The sequence below is a fragment of the Sphaeramia orbicularis genome, chromosome 8 (assembly GCF_902148855.1).
Source record: "Sphaeramia orbicularis chromosome 8, fSphaOr1.1, whole genome shotgun sequence".
Taxonomy (NCBI): Eukaryota; Metazoa; Chordata; class Actinopteri; order Kurtiformes; family Apogonidae; genus Sphaeramia; species Sphaeramia orbicularis.
The window spans coordinates 23,865,885-23,883,915 of NC_043964.1; the positions used below are offsets into that span (position 1 = coordinate 23,865,885).

Below are 18,031 nucleotides of genomic sequence, written 5' to 3' on the forward strand. Positions count from 1 at the left end.
TATGTATAAGACAGACAGTAGTATTTTTGGGGGAGGTTTTGACGAAAAAAAAGTAATCAGTTTGATGAACCGTGTCACCCTTGTCACACTCTACAAGAAAGTCTAAAAGCCTCCTCTCAAAACCTGTAAAGTAATATTTCTATTTAGTTAAAAAAAAAAAAAAAAAAAAAAAAAAAGAACAGCAGCACTGCATTAAATGACAGAAATTCTTTGATGCTTGTTAGAAAACAGTGTTTTCCATGAAAGCTTCTACTCAGTTTGACAGAGGCCACTTCTTAATTCTCTATGCAGGAAAAACCCTGAGACCTCTCAGACAAGCGGCTCTTGTCACTTTCTCCTGTAACATGCTCTTATCCGGTCACTATTCACATCAAATAATGACACATGCCTCCTTTAGTTTTCTAGCAACTGCGGTGTTTCTTCAAAGTCATTCTTGATTAAATTTCCTTCAGTGGTAATAGCCAGGGAGAACGCAGCAGACAGATGAGCACTTTACAACTTTCCGTACAGTAACTATTAAAGCAGCTTTCCTCTCTGCTGTGTTTTGGCTTCTCCCATGCCCGGGAGAGATGTAAATCTGTTAATTATAGGGACTGATTTATATCTGAGCTTGTTTTTTTTTTGGTTTTTTTAGTGTTCTTTTGATTGTATTGCCATTAGATCTGAACAACAGGAATACACACAAGTTTTTCTATATAAACCTTTTCACAACTCAAGTCATTTTTAACTTCTTTGACAGCTTCTTTGAACAGTAAAAATGTTTTCTGCATAAATCAAAAACTCCAACATATATGGTAGAAGCAGGAGAATGTTTTCAGGAAAATATTTCTCCTGTATGAGTCGTTTTTAAAAGCAACGCCCACTGCCTGAGTGATGAAGTTTGATCAAGTGGCACTTGAACAAACAATCACTCCCAGTTTCCTGCCATTGTTAGTGAGTCTCTACAACTGCAGATCTCTTCAACAAAGTTTTTTTTTTAATCTTCTGTCAGCTTGTGCATGGAAAATTTTACTTTATAGTGTTTTGAAATTGTCTTAATCTCCCTATAATATAAATATTTGTGACAATTGTATGCTTTGTGAAATTTTGCACATCTGTATGCTAAAAAAATAGTCACTGAAGCTGAGAAAGTGAACAGATTTTTCCGTCACAGTCCATCCTTGTCCTTTATCTCAACAACAGCAGCAAAATAAGTAAAGCAAGGCATGTTTTTCACACATAAATATCCCACTTTGTTTTGTCTGTTTACATGCTCCAGGGCTGCTGGACAATGAGGATGTGCGCGTGATGATGCAAGGCTCAAGCATGGTGAAAGTTCGCTCCCAGAGGTGGCAAAAGAGCCGTAACCTGCGGCTGCTGGAGGACGGACTCACAGTGTGGTGTGAATCCACCAAAAGCTCCCGCAAGGCCAAAGCTCAGCAGACATGTAAGTAGACCGGACTGTGTGTGGGCTCATCGAAGGATTTATAGTGGGGTAAAAAAGAGGAAAAGGACCTAGAGCAAAAAGGATAGACATGAGGGAAGACGAGGATCTAAAGTGATTGGGCTCATGAACGGGAACTGGTTTTCTGTAAGAGGGTTTTTATGTGGCAAAGGAAACTTAAGAGGTGTCTGATTAGAAGGAAAAGGGCTTTGCCTCAGGGATACTTATCTGCAGGGGGATGGGGTGGGGGGTAATGTAGAATCAAACCAGCAGGCCTACACCAGTCCTTTACAGTCAGTGCGCTCATTCAGCCTGTTCGCTGTGCAGAGCCGTCAACTTGTTTTATCTCAGCTCCATCTCATGCCCTCTCCTCTACTGTGCCTTGTTTAAAGGACTGCTTATTTTCTTGGTAAGGAAAGAAAATCAGTTAGGACTGCAAACTGTCTTACCACAGACCGTGTGTCTTGGAAAAAATGCAAACATGAAAAAGTGAATGCAATAGTACTAAAGTACCAGTAAATAAAAGGCTGGTTTGTGTCTCTTTTGCTAGGCTGACAATTAAAGCATGCATCAGAAGATAAAAATAATGATCTTAAATAATGAAGCCAGTTCCCATGAAGATGTCTTCTGTGACTATTCTGCATGTTTGGCCTTGGTTCTCCAGGGGGACGTAATCTGTGGGTTTGGGCTGAATCATTTTAGCTTTTTGTGTGAATTTTGAATATATTCAATGGAAGATTAAGTGAAAGATAATCAAACACAAGTCATTAAAGGTCTAGGTCAACCAGTTTCCCAACTTTTGTATTGAAAGGCACAGCGTGTAATAGAGCTGCACAATATATCGTTTGAGCATCGGCATCACGATGTACATGTGCGCAATAGTCACATCACAGGTCCTGCAATGTAGGAGGCAAATGAACTCAACGTGTTCTCATCTAATTTCAACCCTGGGTACCTGACACATACTGCGCACAGTGATCCACCAATCACAATCCTTCTTAATTGGTTTGCCGAAACAGACCATGTCCATGCACATGGAGTGAGTCACTGGTAACATCATTGAAAAATGAGCAAAGAGCAAGAGAAAATCACCAAAAACTAAGACGTGGTGCCAAAAAGAAAAGCAACGCCACAATATATAAAAACAAAGCAACTTCTCAATTTCTGCAGTTGTGTTGCAGTTCTGTCTTAGCGACAAAACTCTGGGCAGAGCACACACTTATACATGGTTATTCAAAAAGAATGAACCAATTTCATTACGCAATATTTTAATAAGGAAAAGCAATAGAAAACTCCAGGCAAGTCACAAGTATTCTACTCACAATCAACCTTAATTTCCTGTCTTACATCAACAACATCAATGCGATAAGAGAATTCCTCCCAGATGCGTATCAGCATATCACGATCCACTGAGTTGATCGCTGTTGTTTTTCGACAAACAACTGAATGTTGCCGGAGGAACGATGCAACTACAGCGCCCCTATGGCAGCCATTCAAAAGTTAGAAAACTCTTTTTTTTGAATATCCCTGTGCACTGATTCTCAGCCTCAGCTCCAAAGTAAAGCTAATGCAGAAGCATGTTAAAGTTGTAATACCGCTGACGTCCTCTGGGGTGGCTCTGAATAGCTCAGCTCCCACAGACTTCCATTGAATTTCACAGTAAAAATAAACCAAGAATTTTTTTCCAGGACTCTTCTGGACTCATCAGTTTTATTCTGACTCTCATTTAGGTGTACATTTATTAGTTTTTCCCTCACAGACATCTCCACTGCAGTTGTGATGCCAACAAGACTGTCAGATTACTTAGTTATGCTGTGACTGATGGAGTTTACTGTTTTAGTAATCCAGCTCTTCACATTAGATCATCGCTGACCACTCAGTCTCCTATAGTTCTGCTCATTTTGTCCAAAAAGGGGTCACTTGTAGCTCCAAAAAGTCACTCTGTCAGTGGCTAAAATGCAAACTACTGGCCTATGCATGGCAGTTCAGAGACATATGAGTGACATCTTAGACCCACTGTCCACTAATTATATTCAGTCTATGCTTCTCAAACTGTCAGCTGTCCTCAAGACCTTTTGGCCAGTGAGACATGAGGAGGAAGAGGTGTGGCTATATTTGTTTGTCACCGCTCTGAAACAATCAGGAAGCAATGCTTGTATTCAGTCCATTGTTCAGTTTGATTTTTGTTTGTTGAGCTGCAAGTTTGTTTTTATCTGCTGAAGTTCTCAACTAACTTCACTCTAACTTCAGTGAAGAAGTACAGACTTTTTTTTTTTTTACGTTGTTAAAAGCATCACAGAATTACATTTAATTCTCAGCAGTGTCTTCCCAGGAACAATTTCCAACATTTTCTGAAGCCTATTCAGAAAATGTTTCTCATTAGCCTGCAAACACTGACCCGGTTCGAAGAAGTTTATTGTGAAGTAAAACTGTTATATTAATTTTCATATATTTCAGGCTGTTTAAAGGCTGTTTTGTGAAAATCCACAGCTTATCTTTTGGTGCCCTCTGAATTATTTAATACAGGAAGTGTAATAAAAACAAACAATTATGCACAGTACATCTCACCATGCAAACTTGTATAGATTATATTTTTAATTGCTTCAATTTTCATTTTCATTGTGAAGTTAAACTGTCATTTACACTGTGAACCCTCTCGCTGTCTTGGCTGAAGTTATTATAGGAATCAGTCTGCGGTTGTCAGTATGTAGGGCACATTTCTTGTTAATGCTTTCTACTACAGCATCTCAGAGGTACAGCAGTGGCCTAAATTACTCAAACACAAAAGCCTGGACGAGTAAATAAAACAGCAAGTCTGAGACATTTGTAATGATGAAAAGACGTGTGTTAAATACAATATAAATGCCGACACAAAGGCGCTTAAAGAGTAACACATTCGCCCTTTTAACCCCCGCAGAGGTATTTCACCTCCTCCGATTTCTCTGTTTTATTGACACAGCAAGTGTATTTAAACCAAAGAGATAAGAGTGTGGGGAGAATGACAAAGTGCAATTGGTTTACGTGCTGAATTTTTAAAGCTGATTTGTCTGTGGGCTCATATATATGATGTGTGTCTCCTTCACCTTTTTCGTTTTCTTTCTGACTGCATGACCTCTACCCTCCTCATCCGTCTGAGTCCTCTGTTATGATGTTGGAATGTGGTTCAATGCTAACCCCCCACTGGCCTGACACGAGTGGGCAGGTTTGTAGGTTTGTAGCTGTGACAGAAATAGACACAGAGTGGCTGTGTTGCTGTGCGTAACACTCCTTACAATGATGTCAACAGGCCATGGTGGGACAGATACTGATAATGACAGTGACAGGCTGCTGAGGGTCTGAGTGTGTTTGTGTTTTGGCATTTCCCTCCTTTTCTAGCCTCAGGCAGCTCTCCAGGTCCGATGCTCCAATGCACTTGACGTAACATTTTACACTAGTGCTGGTAACACTTCCCCCCATACGTACGTGTAACTTTTGCCATGTTTCTGAGACAACCACAAAGGAGGAATGTGGAGTAATTTTTGAGGAGGTGGAGAGCAGAGGCTTCACGATCTCTAGCAGGAGAATGAGGCTATTGTCAGGACAGACACTTAGTGTTGCCCCACAGAGTGAATGTTACACTGCAGGCATCCCAGTGCAGAAATAGACAAGGTCCTGGGCTGAATAAAGTTGTTGTGTTTGGATGAGCAAGGAGCCAGTGTGTGTTTGTGCTTGACTGCCTTTTCTGGGCCGCAAAGTCTCACCAGAGCCCTGCAAATGTAAGATAAGAGTTCACATAAAGCTCTAAAAAGTAACCTTTTTGTAATGTTGTCCATCAGAAAAATGATGAAGCTTCTTTTTATTGGATATACATTATATTGTATGTATAATGTTATAATGGCCATTCCACAAAATGAATGCACACTGCTGTTCCATAATCAAAAAATGAATTTAAGCATTTATCCAAATCCTGTTTAACAAGATCTGTCTGTTATCTGTTCAAACACAACATATTTAAGGTAATAATAATCTTCACATGTTCAAAATAAAGTACTGGTCAAATAGGCTGTCCAAAACTGCAACCCTCGAAATGTCAAATCATATCACTATTGAAACCAATTTCCTCCATCTCTTTGCTGCCTGGTGAATATTTTTGGTTGTGACAGTTTTAAACAATATGAGTCCATGTCAAAGATGTTAGTCAGCTGTGGTTATAACAGCTATGGTGGTAACTGGTTAGGTTTGTGAAATATGAACAGTTGTACACACATTAAAATGTCATTAACCGAAAAACAGGTATGCAAGTTACACACTGATTTTCAGACTTTGAACAAATTAAATTCAAAATGATGGGAATGCTCTAAACCAGATTTCTGACCATAAATGCAGGAGTGGCTAAAATTGATCTCAGGACCCAAACTGACACTGTGTAAGTAGTGGCATGAAAACGTGGGACATCAGCATTTTATACAGCATGTGTAGCTTTCCATTTGTAATGAAGCAATAAAATACAGTAGTGTTAAAACATTTACTTGAAACTTCTTAATGGTTTGTCAGAGGGGAATTAGCTCAAGTGGTAGAGCGCTCGCTTAGCATGCAAGAGGCAGTGGGATCGATGCCCACATTCTCCATGTACTTTTTCACTGTAGTGCAGTACCTTCTGTTAAAAAGGAGGATCAGTGTAGCATACTCTGCTAACATTGCCATGTTATAGAAGCGGCTTGTGACACCGGTTCCCCAGACTGGCCAATGTGCCCTTGAGCCAGGTACTTAACCCCCCTTCCATCCTTTTGCTCCCTGGTTGCCTAACATGGCAGCCCACTGCTCCCAGTCTGCAGTGTGTTGTGTGTTTCTGCATGATCAGCTAGTGATGGATCAGTTTCAGTGTATGTTGCATGTTGCATAAAAATATGCTGACAAATAAATATTCTTCTTTTTAAAACAGTAAAGTAAAACCATACAAAATTATGTCAGTATCATTTCTGTAAGTTGAAATAAGGAGTTTAAGGAGAGTTTGGAGGATTTGGTATGAATGAATGAATGAATGAATGAATGAATGAATTGAAGTGTTTATTTTTGGTTTGTACAGTAATCACCGCACACAGTACAACAACCACAATAAACACAAAAACCAAAAAAAGGAATAGGCCAGAAGCCTTACTACTTACAACTATCTCAAATATTATTTTGGTTTTTGGTAGGTAATATTAAGGTTCTTAATAAACATGTACCATTTGCATGCTCTAATGGTTTTGAAATATGCTTTAGTGGGATGGCGCTTTGTACCATTTCAGTACAATGTAATTTAATACATGTAGGATAAACAGACATGCTTCTACTTGTGTGTAAGTTTCTGTGACTCTCACCACTACCAGGTTAAAATTATCTTCTTGAGAAGCCTGTATTGCTATTTATTACAATCACATTGCCATGTCACTCATCTTGGTGGGATTTACAATTCCTCAAAAACACTCATCCTTTGACCTTTAACTCTGCCTGCTTGATCTTCTGCCAAAGATGTGTTTATTCAGCAAGATAAAACTTTTCAGTGTCCTCTACTTTCTCCTGTCTTTAGTTGCAGTGACAGAAGTGGAGTGTGTTCGTGAAGGTTGTAAGTCCGAGGCGCTGAGGCCGCTATCTGGGTCAGTGCCAGAGAACCGGTGCTTCACCGTGGTCTTCAGAGGAGCCAGGAAGAGCCTGGACCTGCTGTGCCCATGTGAGGATGAGGCTAAACGCTGGGTGCGTGGCCTCCGCACCTTGAAGGAGTGTGTGGCCAACATGAGTCAGAAGGAGAAACTGGACCAATATCCTTCCCGGTTTTCAATATGCTAGAATAAATATAGAGTAGCTGCATTGCTATGGTGACTGACTCCACTGTCACATGTGCCATCCCACGTCTACAGCATAGCTAAGGTGAGCAGTAATAACTAGATAAAAAAACCTCAGTCTAAATATAGTCTGACTATCACTGTTAATTACACTCGATCACAGCCAAGGGAGGAGTGTAGATATCAGATAGTCTATAACATTCTCATCATCTCTGTTTATTTCTCCCTTATTCTCTGTGGGTATATTTTTGTACAATTATAAATTAGCATGGCAGTCATCTTGTTTATGCTATCTGCTATCTTGTTAGCAGCTTAGAATCTGTTTATTCTGAATGGGGTTGTGTGTGTGGGTTTTCCCCGCTACAGTTTACACACCTGCAGGTACAGGTGACGAACTAAAATTAGTCTCTTGTTGCTGTTGACTCACTTGCACATTAATATTGGCCAAGCTCCTCTTTAAATGGAGGTTTAGGTACACAAGCAACAAATCAACTCCTGTTTTTATTATTCTTCTGGCTTTATAATGTCAAGAGATAGTGTTTTTTTAAGGGGTGGTACTGATTAATTGCCTGATATTATTCCTCTCCCTGAGAAAAACCACGATGCTAGACAGAATCTTTAGCTTAGAAACTGTTGGCCCAAACTTCCATGTCAAAGTTATAAATGCCTAAAATGATCACTGAATCACTGAAAGTTAAATTACTTAAAAATAAATCTGGAATTGGACATCAAATTTAACAATAAAGAATGTAGATGTGGGCAATTTTTAGTTTTTATGTCTGTAAAAACGTATCCAAATCAGTACAAATAAAACAACTTCTGTCAGATATCGTCCATCCTGCCCTTACTAATCTGTCCCATTAGCATGTCTTTTGCAAAAATATCAATTTTAATTTAATTTCTTTGCTGTATTTGCAAAAAATATCATAGACCAAACTCTGAGTCAGTGCATATTGTGCATTACTATTGATATCGTCTGATGTACAGTATTTTGCAAAAAATAGTTAATTTTCATCGTCAGTGTGCTTAAGGGTCAGCCATTTTATTAAGTAGCACAAATCAAGAAACCAATTGCCACAAGTTTGGAGATTAAGAAAAATAAAATTTGGGGGTGTGATAACAAAGAGCACCTTTCAAGGCTAACAATAAATGCCAGATTAAAAGATCTATTAAGGCAGAGTGAAACTTAAAATGTCTCATGTAGAAGAGCATCCACATAAGGAAATATAATCCAATGTATATAAGATCTGAGTATTTGACCGCACATCATAAATAAATCTTAAGATGTAGCCTGGTGTTATTCCTTAACGCTCTACACTTGGATTCGTAGCTACTTAAGGCGAGCAGATCAGAATCAGGATGGCAAGATGAGCTACGATGAAGTCAAAAGGCTGCTGCAGATGATCAACATCGACCTAAGTGAACAGTACGCTCGCTGTTTATTCAAGGTCAGTGCTCTCATGTATATATAATATAAATCTTTATTATCTCCTCTAGTGCCTTTTGGTCAGCAGATATTAGATATAATTCAAATGAGCTGCATTCTGGGAGGAAAAAGTGTAATAAGAGGAGCAGGAGAATATTTAGTTATATTTTTGAAGACACCCTGGAGTCTGCAGTCTGTGTTCAATTATCAAGCCAGCGGCAAGCCAACCACTAGCCCTCCACTGGATCTGTACCCCCTCCCTGTTATCTTCCCTGCAACAAATCAAAAGCCAGTTATTTCTTTATTGTGGGGGATTACTGCCTGCTAGGTCCCTCGGCTCTCTATTACAGCTGAATTGCCAGTTTTATCCTTTTTCCCAATGCAATTTCCAATAGTGACCCTCCTCAGAGAGCTATATTTTAATGCACAGCTGGTTTGGATTATTATGGAACAGTCTACCCCACAGAGACTTGGAAACACTCCCAAAACAAAAGTATGCCATGTTTGATATCTTTGTCTTTGGTTATGATTTTGTGTCTTCATTCATCCCTTTCACCTGCGTCTCAGAGGTGTGACCGGTCTGGTGATGGGCGTCTAGATCACATAGAGATCGAGGAGTTCTGCAGGGAGCTCTTGCGGCGGCCTGAGTTGGACGCCGTGTTCAGACACTATTCGAGTAACGGCTGTGTGCTCTCCACTGCTGAGCTGCGTGACTTCCTGGGAGACCAAGGCGAAGATGCTTCACTGCTTCATGCTCAGAGTCTTATACTCACCTATGAGCTCAATGACTGGGGTAGGTCCTGAGAGTAATGATTAAAGGATTTAAAGAAAGAACCCACAAAATCCTCATCCACACACTGGAAAAGTCTGTTTTAGTGTTGTATTTTTACTGCCAAAATAATGATTTAGTGACATCTATGAAAGCTTGGGATGTCTTCTATTGTTGCCTGCAGTGAGAGTGGGTTGTTTAACCTGTTAAATTTGTCTCTAGTATGGAATCATTTCAATGTAACACAAAAGAATGGATTAGCCCACAGGTGTCAAACATGCGGCCCGGGGGCCAAATCCGGCCTGCCGAAGGGTCCAATCTGGCCCTTGGGATGAATTTGTGAGATGCAAAAATTACACTAAGATATTAACAATCCTTTTAGTTCAGGTTCCACATTCAGACCAATTCAATCTCAAGTAGGCAGGGCCAATAAAATACTATCATAATAACATATAAATAATGACAACTCCAAATTTTTCTTTTTGTAAATGTAAATATTTTCATGTATTTACACTAAAATAAAGTATAATTTTGCAAAAAATGTGAATAACCTGAACAAATATGAACAACCTGAAATGTCTTAAGAGAAGTAAGTACAATTTGAACAATATTCTGCCTGTTATTAAATGTTTTGTGTGTTTGTAGATCCACTGTGATCTGTAACTTATAATGTACATGTGTAAATGATAAACCGAGGCATAATATTGTTAAAATTACACTTATTTTTCAGTTTGTTCATGTAAATCACATCTTTTGAAAGGATAGTTTGTAGATGCAAACCTTTTCATTATGTAAATTTACTTTTTTCGCTCTAAAACAGAAAAAAGTTTGGAGTTAACATTATTTATATATTGTTATGTTATTATTTTACTGGTTTGGCCCATTTCAGATCAAATTTTGCTGAATGTGGCCCCTGAACTAAAATGAGTTTGTCACCCCTGGATTAGCCAATAGAAGAAGCTTCATTCATGTAAAACTGAGTTATGATCAGAAAACAGCAAAGGTTAGATAAAATCCATAATTATTGCTTCTTAATGTAACCTTTAGTTTTCCACTTCTTTGGCTGGTTCAGTGAGTTTGAACGGTAGGGAAATAATACTTGCACGGTTGGATCTGTTTAGTGTTAGTTTAGCGCTGCAAAGTTTGTCTCATTGGTCTGTTGTTTTATTAAATTGTTCGCGACATATGCTGGTCTCAGACTGTTAGCATGTTTTAGATAATTGTCCATCTAAGTGATTGTTGTTTGCGTTGTGCTCTGTTTTCGATTGGTTTTGTTTTGGCTTTAGTTTACTTTTTCTGGCTACGTGGAAGTATAGTATGTATATATTGCTACAAGCATCACGTAGCGTTACCATGGCAACACAGATGGAACAGAGGCTGTCCCCTGGTACGGGTGTAAGAGGATGTTGTTCATTCATAATAGTTCATATTTATTGCAAGACTATAAAAGCCAATTTGCCCTTGTAATAAGATCATTTGTGTTAAATGTTGATTGAAGTACAGTCGGATGTTTTTATCAGTGATGGGTACTCTTAGATCTGTAGGATAAAGCAGTTCTGCAATCATCAAGCTGCCATCTATGCATGCTGGCCTTGCCCTTCAGATAAACATAAGAAACTCTTGTGTCCCGCAGTAAGAATTAAGGACAGACGTATAACTGGAGGTGGATTTATCACTATACTACACACTACAACATTCGACATAAGAGCATGCAGCACTACTAAAACACTTTATTTCATTATCTTGAGAGAACAAGATTATTTATCTTGAGGTCACAAAATACTTAGATTGTAATCTTGAGATAAAGGAATTAAAACTGCAAATAGAATTGAGTTCCATACAAGTTGAACAAATTATTTAGACATAGATAGTGAGTGTATATAAGTTGAAACAAGTACAACGGAGGACCCAAGTGCAGTTTAAGGTGCTCGGTGAGCACAGTCTTTATTAGGAAGCAGACAAGCAACCAACAAGGGACAGACAACAGGTTAACCAGAGACAGGCGGGGGTCCGAAACCAGGAGATCCAGACGAGTCCAGAGGGGAGCAGGCAGGAGACAAGGCCAGAGGACAGAAGGCAGGTCAGTTAACCGGGGGTCAGGCGGAGAGACGTGGTCAGACAGGGCTGGTCGGTTACCGGGGGCTCAGACAGGGAGACGTGGTCTAACAGGCGGGCAGGTGAATCTCCAGGCGGCAGGCAGGGCAGGTCAGGAACTAACAGGGTCCGGATCAGAAAAACAGACAGGAGAAAACGCTGGAGAGTAACACACGGTGGTAGATACAATCTGGCAGAGAACAGAGAAGAGAGAGGTGAATATATACCCTCTACCTAATGAGCCCAGCCGGGCTCACAGGTGAGAGTGATAAACTGATGAGGAGGTGTGACAGGCAGAGTAATGAGGAGGTGTGGCTGAGAAGTAAGAGAGAGAGAGAAAGAGAGAAAGAAAGAGAGAGAGAGAAAGAGAGAAAGAAAGAGAGAGAGAGAGCAGAGTAGACAGGAGATGTGACAGAACCCCCCCCTCAAGGGACGGCCCCTGACGTCCCAAAACAGGATAACCAGAGTCGGGTGGGTGGAGGGGGTCCGGAGGAGGGTCAGTATTCTTCAGACAGGACCTCCTCTTCAGATCTTGACCCCTCCTCCGCCTCCGAAGAGCTCTCCTCCACAGACGGTGATTCAGGAGCGTGGGAAGGAGGAGAAACCACACTATTGTCTGCGGTGCGACAATGGTTATTAGATGGCTGATCAGGGTGCAAATGGTGAAAATCCCGGATAAGCTGACCATCTAGTATCTGACGTGCCGGGACCCATGACCTCTCTTCGGGGCCGTAACCCTCCCAGTCGACCAGGTACTGGAGACCCCTACCCCGGCGCCGAGAGCGAAGTAAACGGCGCACAGTGAAGGCTGGGGCACCGTCAATCATCCGGGGCGGAGGCGGTGGCTGAGAGACCGGCATCAAAGGGCTTTCACGGACTGGTTTTACTTTGGAAACATGGAAGGTAGGGTGGATGCGCATAGCACGAGGAAGCTTCAACTTAACAGCCACCGGATTTATCACCTTTTCAATAAGAAATGGACCTATGACTTTCGGGGCCAGTTTCTTAGATTCAGTCCTAAGGGGCAGGTCCCGGGTGGACAGCCATACCTTCTGCCCCACCTGATACTGGGGGCCCTGTGAGCGATGGCGATTGGCGGTTCTAGAATACCTACTAGCCGCACGCTTCAAAGCGGCTCTAGCTTTAAACCATGTCCGACGGCAGCGGTGGATGAAAGCTTGAACCGAGGGACAGGATGACTCTTCTTCCGCTGTAGGAAACAGTGGAGGTTGATACCCGTAAGCGCAATGGAACGGGGTGAGTCCCGTGGCAGGACAGGAGAGGGTGTTGTGGGCGTATTCCACCCACAACAGCTGTTTAGCCCAGGTTGTAGGATGCTGAGACGCAATACAGCGGAGGGTTGTCTCCATCTCCTGATTCATCCTCTCTGTCTGGCCATTAGATTGAGGATGGAACCCCGATGACAGGCTGGAAGAGGCACCCAGCGACCGGCAGAATTCCTGCCAGAACACAGAGGTGAACTGGGGACCTCGATCTGACACGACGTCCACTGGGATGCCGTGTAAACGGAACACATTAACGAGAACCGTCTCAGCAGTCTCCTTAGCTGAAGGGAGCTTGAGCAGGGGAATGAAATGCGCCATTTTACTGAAACGGTCTACCACCGTCAGAATAACCGTATTCCCCTCAGAGGGAGGTAGACCGGTAACAAAGTCTAAGGAGATGTGTGACCAGGGTCGATGGGGAATAGGCAGCGGCTGAAGGAGTCCGGCTGGGGAGCGACGAGGAGTCTTGTGCTGATTACAGACCGGGCATGCGTTGACGAACTCAGAGGTGTCTTCCACCAGGGATGGCCACCAGAACCGCCGCTGCAATACCTCCACGGTGCGCTGAATACCCGGGTGACAAGTTAGTTTTGATCCATGTATCCATTGTAAGACTTCTGACCTTAAAGCCTGAGGTACGAACAGGCGGTTGGGGGGACAGGCACTAGGACCCGGCTGATCCTCCAGGGCGGCTTTAACTCGTTCCTCCACATCCCAGGTGAGGACTGCGACGCGATGTGAGGCTGGGAGGATGGGGTCTGGCTGGTCACTGCTCTCCTCCCCGACCAGGAACTGGCGAGACAGGGCATCAGGTTTGATGTTTCTGGAACCTGGCCGGTAGGAGAGAGAGAAGTTAAAACGGGTGAAAAACAATGACCAACGAGCTTGACGGGAGTTGAGCCTTTTGGCTGTTCGGATGTATTCCAGATTTTTATGGTCAGTCCAAACCAGAAATGGAACCTTGGTCCCCTCCAGCCAGTGCCGCCACTCCTCCAACGCTAATTTCACTGCCAGCAGTTCACGATTGCCGATATCATAATTTCTTTCTGCAGGAGATAATCGTCTGGAAAAGAAAGCACAAGGATGCATTTTCTGATCATCAGCTGACCGTTGAGAGAGTACAGCCCCCACATCAGAGGCATCCACCTCCACTACAAACTGTCTCTCCGGGTCCGGAACCCGTAAAATGGGTGCAGAGCTGAAGCGGTCCTTCAGGTGTCTGAAAGCTTTGTCAGCAGCCGCAGACCAACGGAACGGAACCTTGGAAGATGTGAGGGCGGTGAGAGGGGCTGCCACAGTGCTGTAACCTCGAATGAACCTCCGGTAAAAGTTGGCGAACCCCAGGAATCTCTGGAGCTGTTTTCGGGACTCGGGGACGGGCCAGGAGGTGACAGCTGAAACCTTGGCTGGATCCATTTCCATCCGGTTCCGCCCCACAATGTAACCCAGGAATGACACCGACGTGGCGTGAAACTCGCACTTCTCGGCCTTCACAAACAGGGAATTCTCAAGAAGGCGCTGCAGCACCGCCTGGACGTGATGAATGTGCTCCTGTTTAGACCGAGAAAAAATCAAAATGTCATCCAGATACACAAACACGAATTTATTCAGCATCTCCCTAAGGACATCATTGATAAGTGCCTGAAACACTGCGGGGGCATTGGTTAATCCGAAGGGCATAACCAGGTACTCGTAATGACCAGTGGGGGTATTAAAAGCCGTCTTCCACTCATCCCCCTCACGGATCCGTACCAGATGGTAAGCGTTCCGGAGATCCAATTTAGTAAAGATGGTAGCCCCCTGCAGCAGCTCGAACGCAGAGGAAATGAGGGGGAGAGGGTAACGGTTCTTAACAGTGATGTCGTTTAATCCCCGGTAATCTATACAGGGTCTGAGAGTCTTGTCCTTTTTGTCAACGAAGAAAAACCCTGCTCCAGCAGGAGATGAGGACGGCCGAATAATGCCTGCAGCCAAGGCATCGTTGATATAGGTCTCCATAGCCTCCCTCTCAGGAGCCGACAGAGAGTAAAGGCGTCCCTTAGGAGGAGTTGTGCCAGGCAGGAGATCAATGGCACAATCATATGGACGATGCGGTGGTAGCGATGTGGCCCTGGCCTTACTGAAGACCTCCTGGAAGTCGAGGTATTCAGACGGAACCCGGGACAGATCTATAGCTGAACAGGAGCTGATTGGAGAATTCAGGCCACGGTTCTGCTGGAGACAGATGGATTTACAGGTGGGGCTCCATCCCAGAATGAACCCCGTGGACCAGTCTATATGTGGGTTGTGACGCCGGAGCCAGGGATAACCAAGAATTAACGGGGGATCAGGTGACTTCAGGACGTGGAACTGAATAGTTTCGTGATGGTCTCCAGACAAAAACATCTGGATGGGCTTAGTCTGATGAGTGACAGTTCCAAGGAGATGCCCATCCAGCGCACGGGCTGACACAGGACGGGACAGAGGAATCAGGTCAACGCCCACCTGCCTGATGAGATCCTCCCCAATTAGGTTGACATCCGCCCCTGAGTCTATGAAGGCAGCGAGGGTGAGAGGACCTCCTGCCAACTGGAGCTGAACATGGAACAAAGGTCGGGAGTTATGGGCGGATATCTGGGACCGTCTCAGCAGGATGCCCCTCTTAGCTGCCGAGCCCTCCTCTTTTACTGGACATCCGGAAATAAAATGTCCAGCCTGACCGCAGTATAGACACAGATTCTCTCGGCGCCGTCGTTCCTTTTCCTCCGCTGACACCCTGGTTCGTACCACCTGCATCGGCTCCACCCTTTCTACAGGAAAAGTCTCAGTCTGTGGGTCGGAAGGAGGTGGTAACCCCGGAGCTCGGACTGAGGCTCGGTGCTCTCCCACCTCCCGACGTGACTCCTGTCTCCACAGCTGTATGCGTCGGTCCAACCTTGTAGTTAGTTCAATTAATCCATCCAGGGAAGGGGGAAGGTCAAAAGAAACCAGCTGATGCTTGATATAAGGGGCTAGTCCTCTCAGATAAGTGTCACACTGAGCATCAGAGTTCCAGGTACTGAGTCTAGCCCGAGTGCGGAAGTCTATGGCGTAATCAGAAACGCATCGATTACCTTGATTGATGCTCATTAGGCCGCCAGTAGCGTCAGGTCCCGTGGTCACCGGTCCGAAAACCTTCCGCAGCTCCTCACTGAAAGCCTGGAATGAAGAGCAGGCGGGGGTACTTTTTTCCCACTCGGCTGTGGGGAACAGCTCTGCCGGTGAGGTGATTAATTGCGAAGGCGACCCTGGCTGCCTCTGTAACAAACGTGCGTGGTTGCAGAGCGAACAGGATGGAGCAGTTCGTGATAAAAGGATTGCAGCCTTCTGGGTCCCCGGCGTAGCGCTCCGGCTCCCCTACCCGGGGCTCCGGCACAGAGTCAGATGGTGAACCTGGGACTGAAGCTGGAGGCAGCGGAGCAGGAGTGGAAGAAGTCTGCTGTGTTCTGAGAGCCACCAGCTGCTGGACCTGTGCAGCGATGGCAGCTACTCCCTGCTCCACTCGGTCCAAGCGAGCCCCCTCCGCGGTTCGAACTGCTGGGTCCATTGTGGCCAGATTGTACTGAAACAAGTACAACGGAGGACCCAAGTGCAGTTTAAGGTGCTCGGTGAGCACAGTCTTTATTAGGAAGCAGACAAGCAACCGACAAGGGACAGACAACAGGTTAACCAGAGACAGGCGGGGGTCCGAAACCAGGAGATCCAGACGAGTCCAGAGGGGAGCAGGCAGGAGACAAGGCCAGAGGACAGAAGGCAGGTCAGTTAACCGGGGGTCAGGCGGAGAGACGTGGTCAGACAGGGCTGGTCGGTTACCGGGGGCTCAGACAGGGAGACGTGGTCTAACAGGCGGGCAGGTGAATCTCCAGGCGGCAGGCAGGGCAGGTCAGGAACTAACAGGGTCCGGATCAGAAAAACAGACAGGAGAAAACGCTGGAGAGTAACACACGGTGGTAGATACAATCTGGCAGAGAACAGAGAAGAGAGAGGTGAATATATACCCTCTACCTAATGAGCCCAGCCGGGCTCACAGGTGAGAGTGATAAACTGATGAGGAGGTGTGACAGGCAGAGTAATGAGGAGGTGTGGCTGAGAAGTAAGAGAGAGAGAGAAAGAGAGAAAGAAAGAGAGAGAGAGAAAGAGAGAAAGAAAGAGAGAGAGAGAGCAGAGTAGACAGGAGATGTGACAGAAGTATTATTTTTACTAAAGTAGTAAAAAAAATTGTTTTTTTACAAGCTAAAAATAGGTTATGGCCTATTTTTATGAGCAACCCTGGTGGTCAGCGGGTTATGAACAGGCCACATGTTATAAATTGTAAATCAATGATAGATCTGACTGTTCAGTGTCCAAGCTGAGTAATAAAATAAGATATTGCAAAACAGGAAACTTTGGCGTGGCCAAAATACAGAATATTATAAATCTGCAGCCAGGCAGTACAGTAAAACACCAGGGGAAAAAGTATTAGAAGAGGAAGTGTTAAAAACATGCAATTTTGCAGAACACAAGCACAAAAACACTTTAGATTGACGAGTTATTATCATAGTTATGTAGAGCAATTTTTGATAAACTATTATAGGGGAAGTGAAGAAATGTGAAATAGAGGATTTCTCCAGGTTTCTTTAGTCCCTGACAGATGAAGGAAACTGTCATAAAGCAAGAGCCTCCCCTTGTCTTGGTTTATTTTCCATTTATTTGTGTCCTTGTATTAGTTTATATAAACATAAGCGACTTCATGGAGACACTTTCTCCATTCATTGCAGCTCAAAAGAACCAGTTTATGACTCAGAATGGTTTCACCATGTACATGCTGTCTCTGGAGAATGATGTGTTCAACCCTGACCATGCCAGAGTCCACCAAGACATGACCCGTCCTCTGGCTCACTACTTCATTTCCTCATCCCACAACACCTACCTTACCAAGGACCAAGTGACCAGCGCCAGCAGTACTGAGCCATACATCAGGTATTCAGACGGATCTCCATCAAATACTTGCAAGAAGCAGTTATATAAACACAAATGATGCTAGTTTCAGTGTTTTTCCGTGTTTTGTTTGTCACTGGTAGAGCTCTGAACCAGGGCTGCCGCTGTGTGGAGCTGGACTGTTGGGATGGAGATAAAGGAGAGCCTGTCATATACCACGGCCACACTCTCACTTCCAAAGTGCCCTTTAAGGAGGTCATTGAAACCATCGCCCAGTACGCCTTTAAGGTCAGT

General features: G+C 43.9%; 1 protein-coding gene across 2 annotated transcripts in view; it reads left to right on the forward strand.

The window, feature by feature from the left end:
- plcd3a (phospholipase C, delta 3a) overlaps window positions 1-18,031 on the forward strand; it is a 34,156-nt gene that overhangs the window by 11,760 nt on the left and 4,365 nt on the right. For both annotated transcript variants that reach the window (XM_030142078.1, XM_030142079.1), the window contains exons 2-7: window positions 1,259-1,426; window positions 6,975-7,203; window positions 8,546-8,675; window positions 9,221-9,446; window positions 17,578-17,779; window positions 17,881-18,025. In XM_030142078.1, the coding sequence (XP_029997938.1) occupies window positions 1,259-1,426; window positions 6,975-7,203; window positions 8,546-8,675; window positions 9,221-9,446; window positions 17,578-17,779; window positions 17,881-18,025 (1,100 nt within the window). The remainder of the gene's footprint in view (window positions 1-1,258; window positions 1,427-6,974; window positions 7,204-8,545; window positions 8,676-9,220; window positions 9,447-17,577; window positions 17,780-17,880; window positions 18,026-18,031) is intronic.